This window comes from Taurulus bubalis (assembly GCF_910589615.1).
Source record: "Taurulus bubalis genome assembly, chromosome: 9".
Classification (NCBI taxonomy): domain Eukaryota; kingdom Metazoa; phylum Chordata; class Actinopteri; order Perciformes; family Cottidae; genus Taurulus; species Taurulus bubalis.
The window spans coordinates 18,200,011-18,219,060 of NC_136597.1; the positions used below are offsets into that span (position 1 = coordinate 18,200,011).

The following is a 19,050-nucleotide window of genomic DNA, read 5'->3' on the forward strand; positions in this document are numbered from 1 at the left end:
AATGCTTTTAAGGAAGTATTGACATAGACATGCACCTCCACACTTCAATATCAAACAAATGAGAGCAGAGTGTAATTATGTATTGATTACATCTAACTATTGATTTAATCAACTAAAGCCGTAGTTATAAGTCCACGCTCAAAATCAAAGGTTAGGTTAATAGCATCGTGTAATGTGTTTACTCAATAGTTTAGATTTTAAAATAATTTTATGACTATTTTAATATGTATTTCAATCACCTTCTCTTTATTAGGAAACACACTTTGTTGTTGTTTATTTGTCATCGATGGTTATCAACTAATTTACTGATATAAAGTGTCCTCTGTGTTCAGACATATTATTGACATGCATTAGTTGGCATAGATTAAAAAAAAAGAGCAAATATTTTGTTTCTCCCTCACAAAACCGTCACTGATGATTTTAGTTGTGAGAAGGATGGTAAATGAACAAAACTAAACATGAATTGTCTACACTGCTGCCTCACTCTATCTGTAGTGTTATATTCTCCCATTATAAACATGGTGTACACAAACAGGAAATCTATTATTGTATTGCTCATGAAATCTGTTGACTCACGTTCCCAAATGGTTATAACACATTCACAGCCAAACAGGGTCTTTGTTGTGTTGTGGAGGGCTCCACATGGCTAAAAGGTTAGGCTGTTTGGCCAAGATCAATAGGGTTAAGGTCATTAACATGTTATGAATATCATGAGGCCCTGGGAAAGCAGAGCAGAGGACCAACGAGCTGGGCTCTGATTGGCTGGAGCTAGTCGCTAGGAGAGGCCACCCCCTGCTGACCTAAGAGGTCATTGGAAGAGCTGATGACCTCTGACTTCAAGCCAAGAAGGTGATGGAAAGGTTTGAATAGATTTGATTGCTAAAATATTAAGTGTGTGGTGTTTGAGCAAAAGCAATTAAACACCAGTATTAGCACATTTGGAAAAATCCACAGTATCATGTCATAAGCCTACGTTTAGTCCAATCAGAACTGTGTTTTTGTCTTGCAAAGTTTGTATTGGATCTACATTTCTTTCCTAAAACCTTGTCATTAACCAGAGACATTTTAACAGTACTGTCCATGACACATAATATATTAATTGTTTAGCCAACAAATCAACCAGTTCAACTATTAATTTAGATTATTTTTAAACTACAATACTAATAAGTTTACTTTCTCTTTTCTTTATTCACTACAGTAAAATACAAAATCATTCGCACATAAACACACAAGAACATTCTTTAAAAAAGTTTATTGGCTTTTAAAACCACTTTAAAAATCTCACCAGTGAGTACTTTCCATTGAAAAAAGAAACAACGCAATTGCAATATTAACAAGCTACTGTACATTAAGCAGTACACCAGACAACACCACGGAGGAGGTTTTTTTCTTCTTTTTTTTCTACTGTTAGAAATGGACAAGATAGTCAAACAGTTGGTTCTGGGTCAGTCAAAGGTAAAGAATCAGAGTCACTGCTTGATGGAGCTCCTGTACTCATGAAGAGGTGCATTCCTTCATTCAAATTCAAATATCAGTGCCTTATTGTTTAAGAAAAGATTACGAGAAAATGTTAAATTTCTTCACAAATGCAGTTTGCAAAATAAGAATATGTAAAATCAACAGAAAACAGTCATTATGAACATAACATATAGAACAACATTAACTTAGTAAACAGCACACAACAAAAGTAATCAAACCTATGAAACTAGCACTGCCAGTCTGGTTAACAGAACCTGCCCAAATCACAGAAGACAGTGGTTACCAAGAATACAAAGTACAACAGAAGTCATCACACATGCGTGCGTACAATCATTTATCAACATAATGAGCATGTAGGTTTTAAAAGGTTGTTTAACTTTTTCCCCCCCTTAATGCTTTATATTCTCATGTATGAGAATGAGTAAGAAATGTGTATCTCACTGAGATTAATGCACATTTTGCTACAAGACAATTAGTCATTTTCTGACAGTTAATTTCCCTACTCATCTTGTCATAAAAAATATTTTTTTTCTTTTTTTTTTGTTGGCATCCATCATTACATTTGTCCATAAAGATGTGGCAAAGCAATGTGTCATACAAATTTAGTGCAATAATGTGAACCTCCAAAGTTTGTTGAAACATGAGTAATTGTTTTTTTCTTTTCCAGTGTCTGCTGAAAGGCTTTGAGCACAATGTCTGTCACAGAGATGTTTGCAACCAGCTAACAGTATCACAACTTTTTTTTCTCAATATACCATGCTATTGATCCTGCTCAAAGCACACATCACTTCTGCAACTGCAGAGACCTATTATCTTTGAATAGAAAAAAAGTAAAAGAAAATCAGCAAGCGAGACCAGACAGCATTACTTTTACGACACACTGAGCCAGAAATGTAACACACAACATACAGTATCTTGCCGACTATAGATCTGTTAAGCTTTTTTCTCTCTTTTGATTGGCACATACTTAGCTAGAATAATGGCCATAATATAGTGTCTTGATACATCAAATCTCTATGTATCTATCCTATTTACAGATGGAGCTTAAACATGACTTATACAACATTGACAATAGCCAAAAACTCAAGCAAGCATCCTACTGTATCACATAGCCTACCTGGCTAGCAGTGATGGTTTCAACATGCTCTCAGGTCCATGGTTACCTATAAAACATAGGACAGTGACCGTTTTCACAAATTTACATACTGTACATAAGATTTACGCAACTCAACCCTTTTCTTCAAATGCAATAAAACTCTTTTATATTTCCGAGGTCGCCCTGTTTTTTGTTGCCGTTAATGTCTACTAGGAGTGTCTATGTGTAATAATCTCTTTTGTTATTTAAACAGATCATCTTTGGTATGGAAATAAGGCTGGATTTTCCACAAACATAATTTAATTTCTTTTTGATCCCAAGATGACATCAAAACATAAATGTCAGCCTCTAGCTTTCTATGTAACTAAGCCTTCTCCATACCATTGATATTCTTATCCAAGATGGGAGTATAGCATGCCAAAGAAACCCTCACGACTTAAAGTGTGCCTGCCATGTTTTATGGACAGTATATCAAATTCCTCAAAATCCATAACTGATAAGGGCACACAGTGTAGTTTTTAGCCTATACAATACGCATCTATATTGTAACACTGCAAAACAGAAATAATAAGAAATAGTACTGAAAACATCAGAGTAACAGCTGCCTTGATATGATGAAGCTCTGGATGGTTCTGAAGAGTCTTAACATTATACTATATACAGTCTCTCTACAGATGGCATAAGGCCTTGGACTTTGGGAATAAGGCAGCCAGTTGTTGATTCCTTTCGATGTATAGTCCACAAAGTGGCCTGAATTCCCATCTTCTTCCTCCTGATTAATCTACTCCCTTTATAAGATATTAAACAGTACAAGAAGTATAGGCTTTGAGAAAATTTCACTCTTGGACAATGCTCAGATGTGAATCAGTTTTCCACTGATTTGGTATATGATAAAGTATAAAGATTATGTCTTAAATTCAGCACCTGGCAGCATAAGATGCTACCCTTTTTTAATATTCAGATATGGCAGGCAAATGTACTACAACTATTATGTGCATATACTACAATCCCAATATTGTCTCCATTTGGTTAAACTTGAGCCGCACACACTGAAAATAGTATACAACAGCATACATTTTTGGTCTTTTGTGCCAATTTTACTGTCCATCTTTTCTTTCATTAAGTGTCCGTTGAATACAAATATTGCATTGTTGATTGGTTATAACAAGGAAGATTATGTTTCTCTTAATGGTCATATCATACGAACCTGCACTTTGTAAGTGCATGCTGCCGCCAAGTACTCGCACCTTTTACTCGAAATGCTTACATTTCTAATTTCAGATGAGGGAGAAAAGTGGTTAAGTACTGAATCTCTGGGTGACAAATGAAAAAGGAGAGAAATAACTAAACGTCAGTAGGAGTGATTTTCTGGTAAGCCTGGCACTTTTAACAGAACAAATGGCAAAGTCCAGACAAATCCCAACGAACTATAGTTTAAAAACAGATAAACTACTTACGCACCAAACAAACAACAGGGAACAGAAATCATACAGAGTAAAAGATGACGTTAGCCCAGCATCTCGACTGTAGTAGGCTGGTCTTTGCTTTCTAGCCAGTCAAAAGAGTTCACAGTATCACTGCATATTTGCTGAAAAAGCGGGTCGTTCTTCAGTTCTTCCAGTGTTGAGTCTTCATATTGTTCCTGCTGTTGATTAGGATCAAACAGCAGGTTGGTGTCCAACGTGTTAAGGTCAGTGATGCTACTGGACAGATCTGAGGTCAGTCTGATGTCATTTGAAAAGTCAGATGCCACAGCGTTGAGCTCGGAAGCTACCTGACCCACCAACTGGGAACTGGGGTTGAGGCCGCCATCATCCCCCAACAAGTCCTTGACGGTGTTGTTGAAATCCAGCTGTTGTTGCTCGTCCTCTGCCTCCTGTTGCTGTGTGCTCTGGAGGAGCAGTTGGGGTTGTGTCTGCACAGGATTCTCCTGGAGCTGCTGCAGCTGGTCTTGGTCACCAGGACCCGCTTGTGCTTGACTGTCCACAGTGGAGAAACTCACCTGTTCTCCACTGTTAGTGGTAAGGTAGCCATGCTGCTGGAGCTCAAAGGCAGCAGGGCTGGATCTAACAGGCAGCTGAGTCTGGTGAGCAGTTCCTTCAGCAAAGTCAGGAGTGGTCTCCAGGATCTGCGTGAGGTTCATACGGGCCGTGTAGTTAGAGGGGAGGTTGTTGATGCCCAGGCCACGGACAGAATCATCTCCATCAGCTTCCATCTTGCTGAGAAGAACATTGGTGATTTTGGCGGTGTTACACTGACCCTGCAGAGGCAGCATCTCACTCTGCATCATGATGTTCAGGGGCACAGATTGGCTACGCTGAACCATGCTGTGCACAGAGACAATTGTCTGACTGGACAGGATGCTTAACACCTCAGAGGTGATGGGGGAGTTAAAGGGTGAAACCACAACTCGGGTGGTGGTATTGGTTGGGGTATTGGTGGTGGTTGCAGGGTTGGTGTTGCCACTGACGTTTCTCTGGCGCACTGCAGGACTGACACTGCGGCAACGGAAAGTGCTGGAGGCAGATGAGGTTGATGCCTTGTTGTCCATTGGTGCAGGCACAGCAAAACTCTCCTGTTTAGTGGGAGTAGTTACACCTGTTACCAGCTGCTGCTGTTGCGGCTGTTGTTGCTGTTGCTGCTGCTGCTGCACTGGGGATATGGGGGTCAAACGGCCAAAGTGAGAAGCATCCTGTCTCGACTGAGCTTGAAATGACTGACCCGGAATTGCAAAGGCATGTGGCTTACGGAACTGGTCATCTACCAGGTCTTGGTAGCTGGGCAGAATGCCAATGCTATGGTTAGGCAAAGGACCTGCAGAGTTGCTGTTGTAGCGGTTGTTGATCCACTCCAGTTTGGCCTTGTCAGGATGCGTTGCCATTGGCCTTTGCATGGGCTTAACAGGGCTGCTGGAGACAATACTAGCATCATGATACCCTGTGATGCTTGAGTTGATTGGTGTGAACGCAAAAGGGTTCCTGCACTCCACTGGGCTTGGGGGGACGCTGCTGCTGCAGTTGGACAGTGGTGTGCTGATGGGGGTGTGGCGACCCATTTGTCCATCCACAGGGGTGATTGGAGCCATGCGGGAACAGGGGCTCTCTCTCGTTATGCTGTGCCCAAGCATCATTTCAGAGGTGGGGGTTGGTGTCGGAGTTGGAGTCGGTGTTGGTGTTGGAGTGGGAGTTTGGACAGGAGTGGTGCTGCTGTGGGCAGAGTGGAAGAAAGTAGGGCCGGCCTGGTGAGCGTTTATGATCGAGCCTTGACTGCTGGCTGACTGGCCTTGTAAAGACGCATCCACACAGCTACTAAACAGACCCTTCAGCTTCATCTGCTCTTCCATTTGCACTAGCTCCTCTACGATACTGTCCTGGGTCATGTCATCGTCATTAAAAGGGAAGTAGTCCATGTTGGGCTGAGAACCTGCAAAGTCAACCATCTCCTGCGCGAGGCTGAGCTGGCCTGAGGCCTCGGAGGGATGAGCTATAATGGAAAGTTGGTCAGAAGGGGCTTGTTTGTGTTCTGCTGGTATCTGCTGCGCAAACGCCTGCTTCCGAAGCTCATCAAGCTGTCCCTCCTCCCATATTGTGCTCTTTAAGTCTCTCATCGCAGAGGCTTCGTGTGCTCCTGAGTTGGCTGGTATGGTGAGAGGGTCCCTGGTGATCTGCCTTAGCAACGCCTGACCCTGCATGTTGTTTCCAGCTGCTGTTGTATTAGTGCTGAGAGAATGGTCTACGCGTTTCATCAGCAAGGCCAGGGGTTTGACAACAGTCTGGGAGCCCATATTGTGTGTGATGGGCGCGTCAGAGAGAGCAAGGATCTGTGTGGGCCCTATAGAGGTGTGTTTCATAGTCACTTTGCAGGGAGCACTCTCTGGTCTGGTGGGGGTTTCTGGTCTGGGGATCTTCTTCAATGCAGCACTGACTCCAGGTTTGGGATTGTCAATTACAGCCAGTGGCTGCTGGGAAATAAACACCCTCTTCACAGGAATGACATGGGACTCCCCACCCGGGCCTGTGCGCTTTCTTGGGCTCTTGACATCTAGGCAGACATCTTTCGATGTTGGGGTAAGAGCAGAGGAGCCATTGGATGATGTGTTGCTATTGGAGTTCTGATTATCAACAGTCAAGTACAAAGTACTGCCATGGCAGTTACTGCTATTGCTGTCCTGAGTCCCAACTACAGCTATCGAGGTGGGAGGGGATGTTGGGTCAATTTTTATTCTTGACCCTTTGTCGGGTCCAGGAGAACACTTAATCAGGAAGCTGGGCTCACTGGCAGCCCTGAACTTAGCCATTCTCTCCTCTTTTATCCCAACAGCAGTTCTCTCTGTGCCATGGCCGTGGTTATTGTCATTTCCAGCTTCAGACACCAGTTTGAAGTCAGTGGAGAGGATTGAGGTGGAGATTAGGGCACTGGGTCGGATTGCAGTAGAGGCAAATGAGCTCCCACCATATGTATGCTGTGAATCGTCCAGGGCAGATATGGTATTTACACCCGCCGAGGCAGAACGCACGGTTGTGCTGCTGCTGCTGCTGCTGGGAGCCAGAGCAATAGCCGTCATCTTCACCACGTTAACTGAGCTGACGTGGGAAGTTGGCATCACAGTTTTTATGGGGCTGTTGGTGATGAGCAGGGTGGGAGGTGAGCGCAACGTGATGGCACTGGTGGCAGAGGGCTTGGGCAGAATTTGTGCGTACCGTGTACCATGTCGTGCCAGCCGGTCACTCACAGGACTGGCTGATATATTCTGAGGATGTTTGGGGGACTGTTTCATAGACTGAGTGACCACTTGGAAGTTCACAGGCATCACTTTCCCTTCTGAAGTCCCCACAGGGCTGGGTGAGGTCATCAACTGCCTGCCTCGCTGTACCTGAGAGCAGAAATGTGAGAATGTAAAACAAAATTGAGGCACATTTGTTTATAACACATCTGAGCACAATTGGAGACAAAAAATCCGCCACATACCGTGACTGGGCTGGGGACAGCTGCTACCACGATGCCTATGGTGGGCTGAGGAGAGAGCATAGCAGGGCTGCCACAGGCGATGGTGGGGCCGGGAATACTGCTCTCCGTTCTCTTGACCTGGGCCTCCATGGGCAGGGGTGAGTGGAGCTTTTGCTCCTGCTGCTTCTTCTGGATCTTGCGCTGCAGTTGCTGCTTTGCATCAATAGAGGGAGAAGGCAGGGTCTTCACCTGGGGCTGGAAAGAGTTTGCCTCAGCTGTTGGCACAAACGCAGAGGCTGGAGTTGGTGTCTTCATTCCTGTCAAGCGAAGAAAAATGAAATCAAAGAATGATGTAAGAATTAGTAAGGATACAGTGTAAGTGAGAGCATAGCACTTCAAACCAGGTGCTGCTAATAGGGACAATTTAAGTAGTTCTAAACTTGCAGTGTCACACGTAAGCACAGATTATTATGCACAGTATTATCAGGTACTTCAAACCTGCGACGGATTACATCGTTGTAATACGTCATATTTATTTACAATGGCCGATGGCTCTGTTGTGCTGATCATGAGAGGCCAGGACAGAACACAAGAGTGAAATCACAACACCAGCAGAGGAGAGGAGCTCTTTCTTTACCTGTGGGTGTTCCGGTCATAACAGTGAGTGCAGCCATGGACTTAGTACCAATGTAGTGGCTATTGAGCAGGAAGCGGGCCAGGTCCTCCACGTTGTCAAACTGACGAGTCAGGACCTTTTGGGCCCACTCACACACCAGTCCACAGGCAGCAGATCTCATTTCGTCTTCAGCACTCGGGGACTGGCCTGACGGCTCCATCAGCTCACACTACAGAGAGCAGCAGGTGGACGAGCATCAGACAGTTTCACATGTCTAACTAGATATTTACAGGATGCTTTTGTTCCTTTTTCCTCGAGTAACTTACCCCATCACCAGATTTCTGCAGATCCAGGTTGGGTAAGGACGGCATGTGAACAAAAGCTTTCTTCCTTAACCCGCTATAACAGTATGTGAGAAGGAGTTAAGGAGTCTGAAACATAATGACTTAACCACAGAACATTCTATTTGCCGCAGTGACACAACTGATAACAATTAACACCAATTTCTAAAATTGAAAAGCACTTATAGAAGAAATACATGATCTGCCTCTTCAAATGGCACCACTACATGTCTGCAATCAACAAACAGCATCACACATAAAAGCAGAGGAAGACTTTGTTGACAGGTTCATCAGAATTAAAGGATATTTGGATTTCCCCCTCATGCCCAGTCGACGTGCCTTCATGTTAGGAAAGACATTCTTCATGATCTTTCCGAAGTCTGCTGCACTCAGTGGATTGTAGCCGAGATTGTCACAATAGCTCCTGCAAAAGAAGATAATCATCCATATGATTAAAAGAGAAATGCATACTGTTGTTACACTCCTTCTGTGTGGCCTTCTCTGTTTCTGTTACACTCACTTGTATTCATCATACACCTCTTGCTTTGGGAGGGAAGTCTCTGGGTGCTCTTCTAGGTGATTCCGTATCCAGTTGAAAGCATACATCTGTTGAGTACGGCTTGACGACATGGAACTCTGATCACTGGAATTAGCGCAGAAGAAGAATAAATCGGGTGAGGCAGTGTCCTCAATTTGCATGCATACATTCTTGTAAATACAGAAACTTTCATACCATAATCCAGGAGTGGAGGACCCCCTCTCATTCTCAGTCCAAATGGGTAGAATTTGGGGATTTGGGTGATGAATAGATATGGGGAAACAAATGAAACACAGACAGATAGGTATAGCAAGAATCTACATCCGTGGATTGCTTCATACTGTTAATCAATCGTACAGCTGAAAAATGAACGACAATTTTATATATATAAAAAAACTCACCAGTGACCAAAAATGTATGTGTGTGTGTGTGTGTTTGTGTCATACCTTTTATCATTGCCACTGCTGGGACCAGAAGGCAACTTCAGGTAGAGGTAGAGTTTTTCGATGTCTGTAAACTTCTCAACATCTTGCTGTAAAAATAAAATTATCGCAAAAGGATAAATATATAAATGTTGCCTCGTGAGTGTGATGTTGACTAGAGAATGAAGACAGAAGATGACATTTAACAAAAGATTGTAAATCTTATTTCAGGCCTCGTAGATATATGTTCCCAACATTTAGCAGCGATTCTTAAATGCTCCACAGGTAAGATTGTTGCACACAACCTCCTTACTATTGATTCCACCCGACTGCTTTTCAATTGGTTTCTAAGAATGGACTCATCTTTCCCGTTTCCCTTCCTATTTGCCTCTTCGTTGCTAGGGGAACCAATACTTGAATGAATGAGGTGAGAGCTGTCGTCCAATGAGCAGTAAATGAAAACGCTATTTACTACACTCCATTGCTTCAAGCACAGTGTATGAATGAGTCCTCCTCTGCTTATAGAATACCACGGTTCAATCTTTTGGCAACACCCCTGAAAATGTTTTCTTTCCTTTCTTCGGATTTTCACACCTGACAACATAAGGTCTACAGATAACGTAGGAAACGTATTATTTATAAACTCAATGTGGTGGACTTTGAAAATGCTTAATTAATGGACTAAGTCAAAAATAAGATGCTTCCAGACACACACATATATATATATATATATATATATATATATATATATATATATATATATACATACATATATATATATATATATATATATATATATATATATATAAACAAAGGTGAGAACAAATCCAAAACAAAGATGTTTTACAGTCAAAGAAGTGAATTTGTGGATTGAAAATAAAAATAAAATGTGTAAAGAATACGTAAAAATAAAATGTTATTATTAAATATAAAACCCAAGATATGAACACAACTACTGTGAATGTGGGGTATACGAACTAAACATATATTTTGATTCTCTTTTTTCCCCTAGTGTATACGTTTATGGATATTTGTTCAAATTAATTAATATAAAAAAAGGCCTACACCTCTTCGGACTATATAAACATGCTTCGGTTTGTCACTTTTTCAAAAGTAATTATTAATCTTTTTTTCTTTTCTTTTTTGTTTAGGTGTGTATTTGAGTTCAATAAGTTGATAATTAACTAAAACTTGATTAACATTAATACATTTAAAGTTACAAAATGATATATCAGCTATGTGAGCCATTCAGCGGCTACACTGTGAAAGTACCACCTATATATTTAAGAATAATCACGGACTGAAGGGAGCTATTGCTTTTATAAAATGGTCATCAAGTAAGGCCATTTTAAAGTTATAGACACATTCCAATTTGGATAGTTATTTGTATTGATAAATAATAAAGTTCACAGTAAAATAGCCGCTCCTCGGCTGACCGTAGCTTACAATAGCAGCTAGCATATTTATTTTGTTCATCACAGGGTAGCGTTGGATTGATTTCTTAATTTTGATCTTTATTTATATTTTTTTGTATGTTGCATGTCCGATCACACGCTGGACAGTGTCTGATTTGTGGCGCTGAGGAGGCCGTGGTCGTGTATTTCTGCTGCGTTTCTGCTTGCTTGCATATTATGGGCAACAAGAACGTGAAGACTTAAGTTAAGATATGTTCAGCAGTATAAACAGACCCGACATTTAAATCCCCGTAGCCAAGGCCATAATATTTACCACTTAATGTGGTTTAAAATGTACCCTTTTTTGAAAATGTCATCAATACATGCAGGAAAAATTACAAATTGTCTCAAACATGGATGGAATTAAATTAACTTTTTTAAATTTGAGACAATATGACTATATTGTGGTACAATGTGATAAAGTATTTTGATTCGTCAGTTATTTAATTTACTGAATAAGCCAATACAATACAATTTTGCCCAAATGTATATAAACATCTAGATATAAGATAAAAGATGATAAAAGATTCATAAATTCCACCCACCCCCCCAGGATTACTTTAAGATCTCGTACTATTTTGTCACCTTACCGACACATTCTGTGCACAATGTGGTGCTTCTGGTATTCAGCCCACAACCATACTTGGAAACCTTCCATAAGTGAGACACATTTTATAGTCAGTTGTAAAGGCGGTCTTTTATTTGCCCGAGCCTGACATGCTGTGTCCAACAGGGTCATTTGTAAGCCTATGATGTGCTTACGCATTGAGAGGGACTAAATATGCTTTCTGAAATCTGTCAAACACCAGACAGACTTGTTGAAATTAAAATAGAAACTGTTAACGGCCTGCATGTTCTATTAGTAACAACAAATGACAAAGCTTTATCACGTAGCTTTGATGTCACTGACATGGCTTTGTTGCTGAATACGAGATGTGGGCCACTGCAGCTCAGACGAATCCACAACATAAATACACATGCATAAATAGAAATCTTTCACATATACAGATGTGGTCCAAAAAAAAGTTGTTCCTTTGAATATTGCAAGTAAAAAGATCTATGTGTATTTACAGGCAAAAATAATGTACACTACTGTTACTATGATTTAAAATAAATACATAACAGTAACATAATAAGAGTAATATATAAAATAGAACAACTAAGCATGAAACATATACATTATTTCTCAACTAAAGCTTAATTGCACATCTGTTCTCATGATTCAATTGACTGTTACATGTGAGTGATAATAAGGGGTTAGTAGAGTGTAAGGTAACAGACAACAAAGACTTGTACAGGTAGAACACCTTCTTATGGAAACTCACCAATATGCTGTCCACTTTTGATTGTACAGATTTGCTGCAATAGAAAAGAGAGCAAACGTCAGAATTGTGAAAAGATATGACTTATTAATATAACTTTGACAAATGCAGATTTTTCCTGTTATTTCAACTAACTTTGTTTTCATTCCCTGTTGACCCATTTTCTTTGTACGGTATAAAGTATAAGAAACTCAACATTTAATTTATTACTGCAGTTTTTGAATATTTCTTTAACATACTAAATGAAGATACATTGGTCAGGTTGAAACAGGAGTGAGTGAACTGCCATCTTCAGGTCTCTCAACAGATGTTTTTGGGCTTCAGTGGGGTCATTCAAGGACGTTAAGAGACTTGACCCAAAGCCACTCCAGCGTTAGCTTGGCTGTCTGCTGCAGGTTGTTGTAGTGCTGAATGGTAAACTCCAAGGCCAATGGGTTCTTTGTCACCTCCCTGCCCATGACCTCTTTAGCCTTGAGTTGTTTACACTTGCGCACGCACGCACGCTCGCACACACACCTTTTTGAATAATTTTAATCTGCCAATCAAGTTCTATGCTGTGTCCTCATTTACTACTCCCAATGGACCCTCAATAGTTTATTGTAGATTTTTGACATTTATGAATTATAATCATCACTTTGCGTCATCATTGGCAGTTGTAGCGTCGCACCACTGCATCTGTGAAATGCAGTGAATTGCATTGTGGGATCCATGTCATGGACACTGCTTGATTGGTCCAAAGGCCTTTTTCACATCACATTTTATAATATGTCATGGTCGTAAAAGCCCAGGAGTTAATAACAACATTAAGCCATGTGAGTGCGGCAGTGAACCAGCATGCACAATACCAAGACCCTGAAACTGGAGCAGCTAAATGGAATTCGGCCATCTTTGTTATTATCATTTACACTAGTGTTTTTCCTGCATGATGTGGTGAAATGTCTTCTGCACAAAAATGCCTGTTGCGGTTTTTTAGGCCACTTTATATTTTATGTATTTCAAATTCAGAATTTGGACATAAATAGGATGGTGTTTACAGCACATTTACTGCACCATGTAGTTGATAGGAGGGTAATAGAGATTTCAGACTCATTCCAATAGGTTTCACGAGGATAATATCAAAGCAGGTGCACTAATAGCAAGTAAGTAAATTAGCAATTTTCCATTTTAAGTCAAATGATTTGGCAAAAAGAAAAAGCTTTAAAAACACGTTTTTCCTTGTGATTGTGTTATTGTGTAAGCACACAAAATCAATTTTAAAACTGTGAATGAGGTTTGAATTATTTTCAAAGCGTCATAACACCTGAGCAGATATAGGTAATAACACGTCACGTCATTTAGTTGATTTTACTGCACGACGATGGAAACACACAGACATCATTTTTGTTTTAAACGTTTCCAAAGCCACCATAGAAACTAAAACACACGGATACTGAACCATGAGCAGCACTCAATCGGTGAGAGACCGTCCCTCCGTGCGGCGGGTTCGGTTTGACACCTGTCATCCGGAGCATCAGCACCACCGGTGGGTTTAGCATCATCTATCACATGGCCTCCTCTGGCTCCATGCTAATGATTACAGCCACTACCGCTGGAAATAACCAGGCGTGAACGTCCCATTGATGCACAACCGGGGAGCAGACAGCACGGCTGCCCTCGCCGCTGTTGCATCTCCCGTTAAATGTCTCCGGTCGGCACCGAGAGCACTGGTGTTATTTCCAGACGCTTTGTGCAGCCCTCTGCACCCCTTGCCTCTCCACAAGCTAGATACGCTAATTACGAGGCTACTGCTAGCGAGAAGAAGAAGAAGAAGAAGAAGAAGAAAAGAAAAAAAAGGACAGTGTAGCTGCTCAAGGACTTAATGTTCCATTTCTTACCAAATTGAATTCTTTATTTTGAACTGTAACGCGTTCGCCTCGGGACCCTGGAGTCCTGGCACCAGCGCTGGAAGGGAGCCTAATCCCGAGGCAGGCTTCTGACCAGGTTGTTGTTGATCATCAGCCATCGCGACGGAGGGGTGGTGGGGGAGCTTTAACAAGTAGGCCTCATCCCCGGCTGTGCGCTGCACCGGACCCACCGCTGCTGGAGCGGCTCAGTCAGCTAGGACAGCGCGCTGAATCCACCGCAGAGCATGGCGACAAACACCGTGGTCGGACCCGACGCAAAACACAAAACTGAACCCAAAATAACACCCGGGGAATACAAAAGGCATTTCGCAGAGGTCTCTCCGCTGCCGCAAATAGCACGCCTGCAGCAGCCAGCAGCAGCTACAGACGAGCTGGCTGCGTCAAGGTACAGACGAGAAGCACGGGACGGCCCGGAAGTACGCGAGGACTTTGGCCTTCGAAATAAAAGCACACGTAAGTTTATGGGACAGTTTCACATTCTTTTGTTTTTGTTTTTAACAAGTGTATCTTTGAATCGTTGAAAGTCCAGATGGGCATTCAAATAGCTTTTGCAAGTTGTAATCATTTCTGCAGTTCACACTGGCCAACACACTATCCCTTCCTAACATAATTGCAAAATCCAAAGTGTGTCTGAATATATTAAGATTATCTTTGTATTTTCACAGACAGTCTTTATTTAGGGATATTAACATGAAGAGGGTATTTAGTATTAAAAACACTCCGATAAGGAAGTACAAGGACTGTAGTTTTATCCCCCCACCCTATCACTTACATTGGAAGCATACCATGAAGGGATATTTTAATAACTAGTAAACGAGAGTAATGATTATAGCATGCAAAAACTCTTTCAATGTACACATTGGAACCTGACTACTGTTTTAAGGCAGACTTGAACAATCATGAAACTGTGGTGTTAGTGTGTGCACCAGGTCCAGAAAAACCTCCTCGGGGTCCTCGGGCAAAAAAAGGAAATAAGTTGAGCCTTGGTTCCTCCCACTATGTGAGAGTTCTCCTGTGCTAGGATACAACAAGTGTGTTTGTATTGTTGTTACCTTGTAATTACCTTGAACAAATTGCAATGAACCTGGGGCACTGTAGGCACCCACCCCTGATACGGTATACATACTACACAATGTGCTTAACTCACTTTGACTACTGGCCCTTTTCAACCAGAGAGTCCCCAAAACTGAAAGGATCCTCTGGAACTAAATTCAGTACATGGGTTCAAATGATGCCAACCAAGGACTTTAAGAAAATTAATTGCTGAATATTTAGACAGTCTATTAATCAATGTAGTTACTTTTTAAAGCAGTTGTCATATGTGAGAAATTTCTACTTGAATAGTATCGTGAATATTACCTGAACATCTTTGGACTGGTTGGAAAAACAACAGTTAATTGAATATCAATGTCACCTCAATCACCTCAATTGTGCAATATAAATACATTATATTCTATCTGTATATATAATATTGTTATTGTGCATTATTTACTGTTTTTATTACTGTTGTACTGTTTATTTATTTTACTTGCTTTTTATTTGTATTTTATACTATGGGTATTTTTACTTATACTATGGGTTTAGTAACAGGTAAAGTGCACACAAGAGGTCTGCACTTTACCCGTTTGCTTCTGTAATCCTGCAAATTTTGAACTCTGGAAAATGTGAATTTTATAGAAAAAAATCATTATCCATGAATTGAAAAAAATTATTGTCAGTTGAATCAATAATTAAGCTAATCATTGGTTACAGACATATTTGAAAGCAAATCATTGTACTTTAAAAATCCGTGTACTGCTAGTTTTTCAGTTGCTGTGCGTGTTTTTAACGGTCTTAATTTTGAAATCCTGACGGGGATTTTAGTTTTCTATTGTGTTTCCTCTAACTTGATGCTGGCCTGTGTGCTGCAGTTCCGCTATCAGCCGACAGGGGCGCTGCTGCAGGAAGCTGGTTGATCAGATAGTGACAATGACGGGTAAACAGCCAGGATGATATCACCTCACCATGTAAACCGGTCATTTACCAGCGCGTGTATCGATCTAATGATCTACCAATATGTTTCAATCGAATGATTATCTGATCAGACTTTCGGTGAAGGAAGAAATGCTGAAACATCAAACAGATTGCTCCAAGATTTCTCTTAGCTCATCACACAGTTTAGTCTACTATTTTTTCCTTCGGCTGAAATATGAGACACAGCTGGCGGAAAAAAATAACCTGAGAGGATGATTTAGATTGAGACTGTCCGTTCCAGATATAAATATAACGTTCACTTATGTCACACCAGTGAACCTCCTTGAAAATGAAAGATATTAAATGGCACATGTTCAGTTAATTTGATTGTAATCACTGTTTTAACCTACCATACATATTGGGGATGTTTTTATATCTCCTTCATGAAAATATAAAGTCAGAGGAATGAAGCCACCAGGTCAAGAAAGATAATACCTAAATCACTTTCATCATGATTTATTTTATGCCGCCATCTGTTGATGGAAACAGGTAATGTTACTCCACTGACACCATGCTCATGAAACATAATGCAAGACAGCAATACACACACACACACACACACACACACACACACACACGCGCGCGCGCGCGAAAGGCATGTACGGACACGTATACAGTGACTAGGATGACTTAATACCTGTCAAGATAAGAATAACAGGAACAAGGGAGAATAATATATACGTTGCTTCTTGGTTTCAGTTTGTTTGCAGGGCGTGTAGTTGCTCTGCTCCAGTTTTGTTTATTTAATGTCTCAGAACATTATGTGCTTTTGTGTTTGTCTTTCGCAGTGACGAAGCGTTTTTTTCACAGAAGTTGATGATGAATCTTTGACATGACATCAAGATGTACAAACTTAAAATCCATGGTGATATTACATTTACTTGATCACTGTACTTTTCCCATTTATGTTTTATAATACTTTAATACTAATATACTTTTTACCCACTACATTTTAAAAAAATCATTGTAGGTACTAATTACTTAGCAGATTCGGAATATTAAAACAAAATACAAGCTACTAAAATATTATGATATGATTATTACAAATACCCAGCAATCAGTTGAAATCAGACCATATTTACCATAGTGATGCTTACATCACAATTAATCTCATAATAGAACAAACATCACTCTGAAAATGGGCCATTCTGCATACAGAGTACTTTTACTTGTGTGGTATGTGTGTGTGTGTGTGTGTGTGTGTGTGTGTGTGTGTGTGTGTGTGTGTGTGTGTGTGTGTGTGTGTGTGTGTGCGTGTGTGCGTGTGTGTGTGTGTGTGTGTGACCCTAGATGAATGGTAACGCCTTAAATGTGTTGTCAGTTATTTGACCTTAAACAATGTAATGATATAAATAAGTAGACACAAGATATAAAACAATGCTTCATCAAATAATTGAGAGACTGGAAGTATTCAAACTAAAATTAGAATATGATTTATTATGTGGTGATAATTGTCCAATTGGGTGTGTTTTTGTCTTACAAGGACAACATAATAATATCTATGTATTATATATTTATGTAATCATTATTTAAAAGCAGGTATTAGGTTGAAGATGATGGCGCTAGATTAAGAAAAAAACGTGACTCGTGAAACTTGTTATTACACCATGAGTATTTTTTTTATCATGTCATTGTTTGGCACAAATCAGTTTTGACACAAGACCCCTTTATATTGGAGAGCAATGAGTCTTGTAACGGGTGTGTATAAAATATTCTCCAATTATTTTTGTCATTATTCTGAAACATCTGGCCTGTAAGAAGATAACTGAAATGGTTTCACAAATACTTGCTATCTACAACTAATACTACACCCGAGAACACAAGCAGGACCTTTTTTTTACTGTGAATGAGGAGGACATTATTCTCTGGATTCAGTAAACGTGTCATGATAGACTTTGAGCTTTCAATTAAGCATTTTTTGTCCTCTCAGAAATGCTGATAAAACTCGATTCAACGAGGAACACCAGGTGATCTGGTGAGATCTGCAGATGGCCATCCACACCGACCCCTCAGTGAAAGTAGACGTGAGCACCACCAGAGAGAATATTTTCTGCCTTTTCCTCTAACGATTCAAGTGCTTGGACATTGTCTATGAGATTATAAATTAAATTCTGGAACCAGGGGTGTCTGAAGTAAACACTCCCACTTTTTAAATACGACAGAAAGAAACAACAATAAATGCAGTAAATAGTTTTGTAGAACAGGTCGACCTCATTCATGCAGACAGAAGGCAAACAAAACCAAAACGAGTTGTAGTAGCCGTTTGTTGGAAGAATTGTGATCAAAACTAAAATCCAAGGGCCAGTGAAGCAGCATGGGTCTGTGCAAGCAAAAGATTCATCGTCCAAGCAACAGTTCTGTGTTTCATATGATTTTATTTACCAAAAAACAAGAAAGCAACAGATGAAATAAAGAAATGAAGCCTATGGCTGCCTCTCCTGCTCTGATATTTAACCAGAAGGTGGTTTTGGGGGATTGTAAACAAATAGAGATAGATAGAGATAGACAGAGATGTTATGCTGAACGGAGCTACAACTGTTTCCTGGATAGCAGAAAAAATGGCTACAAATTAAAGGATCTCTAAAAGGTATATTGCTGATGTAATTGAATCAAACAAGTCTTTGCTTCAACATTTAAGTATTCTTGACAATTTCTTCTCTCTATAACATATCACACACACACACACACACACACACACACACACACACACACACACACACACACACACACACACACACACACATACACACACACACACACACACACACACACACACACACACATCCCTCAAACCTCATTTGCAACACCGGAGGTGTGGAACAGTGACACTTCATCTAAATCTCAAGAAAATGTTGTTTCCTTGTTAGTCATTGTTTTCTCACTCTATTTATGACCTTCGGTTGCTGGCTATTCTGGAC

The 19,050-nt window shown here is 40.5% G+C and overlaps 1 protein-coding gene across 1 annotated transcript; it reads right to left on the minus strand.

The window, feature by feature from the left end:
- Positions 1 to 4,040: 4,040 nt before the first annotated feature.
- On the minus strand, positions 4,041 to 9,122 carry rfx7b (regulatory factor X7b). Its single transcript, XM_079223354.1, has 6 exons — positions 9,000 to 9,122; positions 8,763 to 8,903; positions 8,465 to 8,537; positions 8,160 to 8,367; positions 7,544 to 7,839; positions 4,041 to 7,448 (listed from the first exon to the last, which is right to left on the minus strand). Exons 1-6 carry the CDS (start codon positions 9,107 to 9,109, stop codon positions 4,083 to 4,085), a joined length of 4,194 nt encoding a protein of 1,397 aa, XP_079079480.1. The 5' UTR covers positions 9,110 to 9,122; the 3' UTR covers positions 4,041 to 4,082.
- Positions 9,123 to 19,050: the final 9,928 nt, after the last annotated feature.

Coding starts and splice junctions, on each gene's coding strand:
- rfx7b (XM_079223354.1), bottom strand. CDS start 9,109: ATGTCGTCAAGCCGTACTCAACAGATGTATGCTTTCAACTGGATACGG. Junction 8,904..8,999: donor GAGGTGTATGATGAATACAA/GTGAGTGTAACA, acceptor CTTCTTTTGCAG/GAGCTATTGTGACAATCTCG. Junction 7,449..7,543: donor CTGTCCCCAGCCCAGTCACG/GTATGTGGCGGA, acceptor TTCTGCTCTCAG/GTACAGCGAGGCAGGCAGTT.